This window comes from Cornus florida, unplaced genomic scaffold, assembly GCF_030987335.1.
Source record: "Cornus florida cultivar Cherokee Brave unplaced genomic scaffold, ASM3098733v1 CherokeeBrave_3.0.0_Hap2_Chr06, whole genome shotgun sequence".
Classification (NCBI taxonomy): Eukaryota; Viridiplantae; Streptophyta; class Magnoliopsida; order Cornales; family Cornaceae; genus Cornus; species Cornus florida.
In genome coordinates this window covers 99,842,532-99,849,214 of record NW_026775576.1, presented here as the reverse complement: position 1 = coordinate 99,849,214, position 6,683 = coordinate 99,842,532, and the positions used below count along the sequence as shown (strand labels likewise).

Here is a 6,683-nt window from a genome sequence, read left to right as displayed (position 1 = left end):
ACTTGCTAAAAATTGAAAGCCAAGTGGCAAGTGGCATTCTAGCCGAGCGCCAGGCACTTAAGCAAGATAAGTGGCAGCTGGCACTATAAGCCGAACGCCAGACACTTGCTAAAAATTGAAAGCCAAGTGGCAAGTGGCATTCTAGCCGAGCGCCAGGCACTTAAGCAAGATAAGTGGCAGCTGGCACTATAAGCCGAACGCCAGACACTTGCTAAAAATTAAAAGCCAAGTGGCAAGTGGCATTCTAGCCGAGCGCCAGGCACTTAAGCAAGATAAGTGGCAGCTGGCACTATAAGCCGAACGCCAGACACTTGCTAAAAATTGAAAGCCAAGTGGCAAGTGGCATTCTAGCCGAGCGCCAGGCACTTAAGCAAGATAAGTGGCAGCTGGCACTATAAGCCGAACGCCAGACACTTGCTAAAAATTTAAAGCCAAGTGGCAAGTGGCATTCTAGCCGAGCGCCAGGCACTTGCCGTACAAACACACAGCAAAACTAATATAAAAAGAAAAAGAGAGAAAAGATATATATGTACTGAAGATAAGTTGAACAGAGCACAACACATAGAGAAAAAGAGTTCGGCCATTTCATTAATATTGAACATTTAGTTTACAAAAGAGAGGTGTCCATCATTACAAGAAGATATGAACTGGAAGAATTCGAAGGAGCCCTAGCTAGACGCCTCAGTACCAACAGCATCCTGGTCCTGCCGACTCGCCTCCTCGGCCCCATCAGCCGCCTCACCTTCATGAGGTGGGGAATCCAGGTGAATAACTGAGTCGTTCGGCTGGGGTTCAGCGTCAGCAGTGGCTACAGAGGGAGCCACGGTTGACGATTGGGGAGCGGTCAGTGGCAGAGCGGTAGGAGGAGCTGTGATGATCCTTGAGGATGCGATGTCCTGGCACTCATCAAATATACGCTCCGCTTCGGTGGGTTCTGGGTCAACATAGACCCCCAGAGGCTCGATCCCCAGATCCTTGTCTACCTCATCCGGAGTGGAGCTGGTCTGTCCCTCATCCGGAACCCGGTCGGCGAAGCCTTCCCGGAATCCTTGAGCATACCGAAGAGCACCGACCCTGGAGAACCGAGCATGAAGGGCCAGCATCCCACCACCCACTCTGCTGATAACGTCGATCAGAGCGGTACGCTCGTCCAGAGCTCTTTTTTCAAAAGCCATCCGAGCAGACTGTTCATCAGCTAGAAGACGTTGGAGTTCTGCCTTCTCTTCTCTGAGTGATTCCTGCTCAGTCTGCCAGACGCTCTTCTCGAGCTGGAGGGCGTCCTTCTCATCCTGAAGGGAATCATTCTCCTTTTTCAGGACATCTCTCTCTTGCTCGGCTTTGTCAAGCCGAACCAGCACCTCGGTATTCTTCATGGCAAGGAGGTCGTTCTCTTTATTAGCCACCTCCAGGCTGTCAGAATACTTTCGGGCCCTGGCGTTCCCCATTTCCACCTGCTTCTGCATGGCCATCATCCCAAACAATGTCTGCATAGGTGCACAATAAGAACGGTTAAACCAATAGTCAGAACGGGAGAAGGCAAGACCAAGTAATATAAGAGAATTCATGAGTTAGAAAATAAAAGTCACCTCCATAGCAGATTGGGGAAAGCGACTGAACACGTCCTTCTGGGAAAGGCCCTTTGCCGCCTCAATGTCCTTCGGAGTCCACATGCTCCTGTAGTAGGCCATAGCGGTCTGGCCATCCTTCAGCATGGTCTCGTTCGGTTTCACGAACGTCCCATCCGTTCGAGTGTACCGAGGGGCCCATGGTGGCAAGCTGGGGATAGAAGGGGGGCCTGAAGCAGAAGCAGAGCCACCAGCTGCAGGAGGCCCAGAGTGAGAAGGAGCTCTGATCGCTCGGTGCAAGAGAGTACCCGGCCCAGAGACTCGGGTCCTTCTAATAAGAGGCTCCTCCTCAGGGTCGATTTCACTGTCAGGATGAGGCCTTTTGCCTCGCTCTTTGTCCCGACCGCCCCCCGCAGCAGCAGGAGCTATGGTAGCTGGGGAGGGCGCGTTCTGGTTGGCCGCAGGGGCGCTGGCAGCAGGGTTAGTAGCCACTGCGCTCGGGACAGTGTCAGATATGGTGGCTGAAGAAGAAGCCGACGCTGGAGAGGAGGTCGCCCCAGCAGCAGGAATGACTGGGGGAGTATTTTTCCTCCTGCCAAAAGAGGGAATCTGCAGTCTGCTCATATTGTAGCCGAGTGATGAGAGCGCAAAGAGGTTGTCTGAAGTGAGGAGATCTGAGCAGGAAGGAATATCGTTCAGAACGTATCTCTTCAAGTAGTTAATCCTATCCCTGCAAACACTGTAGCTCAAGTCATCACAAGGTATTCCCAAGGAGCGGCATAAGTAAGTGCAAAAACGAGGAACGCATGTTTCACAGGGGCAGTCGTGTTTATGGGATTTGAATTTTTTATAGGAGGAGACAGAGCAGACACCAAAGGCGCTCGGGATAGGGTAATCCTCTGCAGCCGGCGAAGACCAAGCCCCACTAATACCCACTATGCTATCCCTCCAACCCTTTTCAGATTTTATTGTGTCAGTGCATATGGACATCTTCTCGAACGGGTAGAGGTGGTAGAAGGGCTCGTTAGTACGGATCTTACTGACCTTATAGCACAGAAGGAGGTCTATGAGGTCAAGGTCCAGATTTCTGTCACGCATCAATAAGAGCATAACAGATATGATCCTAAAGAAGTTGGGGTTGACCTGCAGAGGGGATATCCCCAATCTGTTGAAGACGTAACTAAAGAAAGGGTGCAGAGGGAACCTAACGACATTCAGTTGAAGGTTTGTGAATAAGACTTCGCCGGGCAGGAGGCCGGCGCCGGTCGTAATATTAACGTCTTGGGGGCAAACCCTAACTACGATGTTGTCAGGAAGCCTAAGTCTCATACGAAGGACACCCAGATCTACAACCATGGTGGAAGTGCAAGAAGAATCTAAAAGAGGGAAAATGGAAGCCTGCCGAAAGTAAAAAAGAACGAAACTAACCTCGGAGGACTGCAAGATCGCTGGGAGAATGACTCTCGAAGGATTTCACCGGAAAAGGCTTAGCACAGTTCTAGAAAGAGGGAGATTTGGCTGATGATGGAGACGGTAAAGGGAAGTGAAGTGGAATTCGAGAGCATTATATAGGCAAGGGGGCCCGAGGGCCGAAGCGTCGGGAAGGCAAGAAATCCCTCGAACCCCGGAACATTGATTCTGGATCTGACCGTTCGCTCCCCCACGTGGTTATCTCGAGCCGTCAGCGTCATGATGAGACGCCATCAATAATTACCCCTTATTAAATAAGGGGCAATTATGGGGGCAGTTGAGGAGGCCCTGGATGACATGGGCCAGGTCCGACTCGCAAAACACAACCTTCAGTCCGAACAGCTGGGTCAGCCCATAAAAAGACACTGCCATATGGGCCGAGCGGGAGTAAGCCCATCAAGAGTGACCAGGGCTTACTGAGGAATAGGCCCAGGTCCAGCAATTAGTAAATATCTTGTAAATATCTTGTAAATATCTATAAATAGGAGTTGGAATGAAGAGGAGGGGGATCTTGATTCGGGTTGAGGTGTAAGAATTCTAGAGAGAGAAAGAATAGAAGGAGTTTCTTGCATCTTCAATATTCATTCATATTCTCTCAGTTTATGTTAGTGGGGTACACGAGATTAGTAGTGGGTCATTGACTGTTTTATAATTTTTAGGGCTTTTTTGGTCTTTGTGGGGGTAGGATTCACACAATCTTACGTTACTCGATTGAATGAAGTGTTGAAATGACAGAAAAGGGTTTTAAATTGATGTTCTGAGTCTAAATTAAACTCTGTTTTGAATACTAATATTTCAATAGCTTTCATTTGTTGTGTGTAGTGTGAACTCAATGACCAAAGAGACAGACTCTCATCCTCTTGTTTCTTTGCTCGTGTTTCAACCACCGTCTCATCCAAATCCAACAACAGTCAAACTCTGTCTCTCTCTAACCCTACTGCCTTGCATTTCAGACTTGTTTTTGCTGGCAATTTTGAATACCATTTGCCTCTTCTTTTATACTAGTACTACTAGTGTTTCCTCTTCCTGACACTAATCTACTGTTATCTTTCAGAGCTCACTATTTACCACTCCATTTCTCATCCATTAGCTCTCTCTCTCTCTCTCTCTCTCTCTCTGTGGTGTAACACTGTATAGTGATGCCTTTTGCCTTCTCTCTCTCAAGTGGCAGACAGATTTATGCTACCACTTTTTTAATGAGTTCTGTCTCATTAATTTGGTGAGATACCATCCTTGTTTTGTTTCTCCTCCACATCACAGTATTTATCAAGTTATTTTCAGCCTTGCATAGCTCTCTCTCTCTCTCTCTCTCACACACACACGCAAGCATGAGCAGTTCTGAAGATGCCACCTCCAAGTGTTTCTCAGGCGTCCTACGCCGTCTCCTATGCACCGGCAGTCTTCCAACCTACCCTTCTGATCAAATCCCCGAATCAGACCCTACCAACTTCAATTTTCCAGAAAAAGACTCCATCACTGTGGCCAAGGCTCAGGTTCAAGCTCAAGCCACCCCAGGAATAGTGGCAAGACTAATGGGTCTAGACTCATTGCCAGCCATCCCAAAACAGAGAAGTCTTGAATCAATTCTGCGAAGCAGATCAGTGAATTACACGGGTCACATGCCCGAATTCGATCCAACACAAGCAGCCCTGCATCGCAGGGTTAGAACATCCGTCTCGTTTCGCGAAACTCCGACGTTTATCAATCAACAAAGTCCTGATTTCTTTGTTCTGTGCTTCGAGAAAGCACTATGCAAAGCCAATGAAAAGAGGGTAAAGGAGAAAAACTTGGATAAGGGTATTCAAGAAACGAAGCTCAAGAAGGCGGAGAGAAGTAGAAACAGAGACAACACAAGAGAAAAAGCACTGTCTATGAAGGAAAGGAATGCTGATAGAAACAACAAGAACAAGAAGGTTTGTAAGGAAATAATGGACGAGAAAAAGAGGGTCTCTGGTGAAACTTCTTCAGAGGTTAGCAATGTTTTACCTCATAAGAAGGATGGTTGTAGAAAACCAGCTTCAACTTTGAAGCCTAAAAGTCCGGCAAACCCGATAAAACCAGATGAAGCATTGATTGAATCAAGCTTTACAAAGAAGAAGAAGAATCAAAATGTGGCTCAGAAAGTAAAGCCTCAGTGTTGTAACTCACTGAACTCAAGTCCTATACCAGGTTTGTTTTTTTAAACTAGATGCTATAGATAGATATTGAGATTTGTTTTTCAAATTTAACAATCAGCTAAATTTATGGTCCTTTTTTATATAGGGTTAATGAATTTGAATTCGAGGGCAAACTCATCATCAACAATCACCAACTGTGTTTACCCAAGTCCAAAAATCTGTCATGCTTTGAATACTGATGAAGATCAAGAACTAAGAGTGAGCAGTCACCAAGACGACAAGGCAGTGAAGAGTGAAGAAACAGAGTGTTACACTGAAATGTTGGTTCAAATTTGCAGGTTGGCAGAAGAGAATATGGAAGATTCCAATTGGGTGAGTCAGGGAGTGTTCAATTTTGAAGATTTTGAAGAGATTTGTATTGGGTTTGAGCATCAAATCTTTGAGCTGCTACTGAACCAGGTTGCTGATGAACTTGTGGGGATTCACAAGTTGAAGAACTTGACATTGTAATTAATGCTTGAAGAGAGAGACTTTGTGAGAATTGTTAATCAATTGTTACAAAGTGTCTTCTTAATTTTTTTCCAACTTCCAGACTTACCTGGAGAGGAATGTGAATTGAGTTATGTAGTTTCAGCACATGTTAGACTCTCAACTCATGTGGTGCAGGAGGTGTTTCGATTACTTGCAAAAGTATAACTTTTACTGTCTCCTTTTCTCTAACATGGTTTGACAAATGGAACGTACGATTTGATCAACAAGAAAATTAAAGAATAAGAAGAGAATAAAGTGTACTTTGGTTTAAATTATTAGTGACATTTTTTTGTTTATTGGGGCGAGTACTTTGGTTGAAATTAAGGTTAACAAACTTGAGCGAGTAACCTGATGGAAAGAAAAAACAAAAATAAATAAATTGTAAATTGGTAATAGTATGAAAATGGATATTTTCTGTTTTAGAATCCCATTTTCTAAGGAATCAACCAACTTATATTGACCAAAATGGGAGGATTAGCAACCCCTACTAACTTTGCTTTTATCGTTTGATTATAACATTAGGCCTAAAATTATCAGGCAGCAACAATAAACTTGTTTAGATTATATGTGTTTCTTTCTAATTTGCCTTTCAAAAAAATTAATTGATTGGCTATTAAATACTCCATAGTTGATTTCCCCAAAATTGTCTCAGTACTGCTCAGAAGTCTTAAACTGTATAAAACTTACAAGGAACTATTTTTACCCCCTGAATTGTAATGGAACTTATGGAAAAAAAAGTACTATTCACTTTGGACACTTTCGGTGATCATGATTTTCAAAACATTGAGAGCTTAAGAAAAAAATGAAAATGATAGATATCACTGTAACAACCCCAAAATTGAAACCATTTTAAAAAAAGAAAATTTGACGTGACCTTTGCTAAAAATGGTCCTACAACAACCTGTTCAAATGAAAAAAATGTAACAGCCTTTCAAGACCTATCTAACCTGCCCCAACACACAATACAAAAGAAATATAATACATTCCCCAATACCACAAC

General features: G+C 44.6%; 2 protein-coding genes across 2 annotated transcripts; one reads left to right on the top strand and one right to left on the bottom strand.

Annotated features, from left to right (window-relative positions):
* Positions 1-370: 370 nt before the first annotated feature.
* On the bottom strand, positions 371-1,759 carry LOC132313309 (uncharacterized). The gene is made up of 2 exons (XM_059812021.1): positions 1,587-1,759; positions 371-1,484 (listed from the first exon to the last, which is right to left on the bottom strand). Exons 1-2 carry the CDS (start codon positions 1,710-1,712, stop codon positions 669-671), a joined length of 942 nt encoding a protein of 313 aa, XP_059668004.1. The 5' UTR covers positions 1,713-1,759; the 3' UTR covers positions 371-668.
* A 2,076-nt stretch (positions 1,760-3,835) lies between these two features.
* On the top strand, positions 3,836-5,788 carry LOC132313308 (uncharacterized). Its single transcript, XM_059812020.1, has 2 exons — positions 3,836-5,204; positions 5,298-5,788. The coding sequence occupies exons 1-2, from the start codon at positions 4,364-4,366 to the stop codon at positions 5,660-5,662; spliced, it is 1,206 nt and encodes a 401-aa protein (XP_059668003.1). The 5' UTR covers positions 3,836-4,363; the 3' UTR covers positions 5,663-5,788.
* Positions 5,789-6,683: the final 895 nt, after the last annotated feature.

Bases quoted from the DNA above. Each gene is read 5' to 3' on its own strand.
- LOC132313309 (XM_059812021.1), bottom strand. From the start codon at position 1,712: ATGCTGAAGGATGGCCAGACCGCTATGGCCTACTACAGGAGCATGTGG. The intron at 1,485-1,586 runs GTGACTTTTATT...GCACCTATGCAG, and splicing joins TTCCCCAATCTGCTATGGAG to ACATTGTTTGGGATGATGGC.
- LOC132313308 (XM_059812020.1), top strand. From the start codon at position 4,364: ATGAGCAGTTCTGAAGATGCCACCTCCAAGTGTTTCTCAGGCGTCCTA. The intron at 5,205-5,297 runs GTTTGTTTTTTT...TTTTTTATATAG, and splicing joins GAACTCAAGTCCTATACCAG to GGTTAATGAATTTGAATTCG.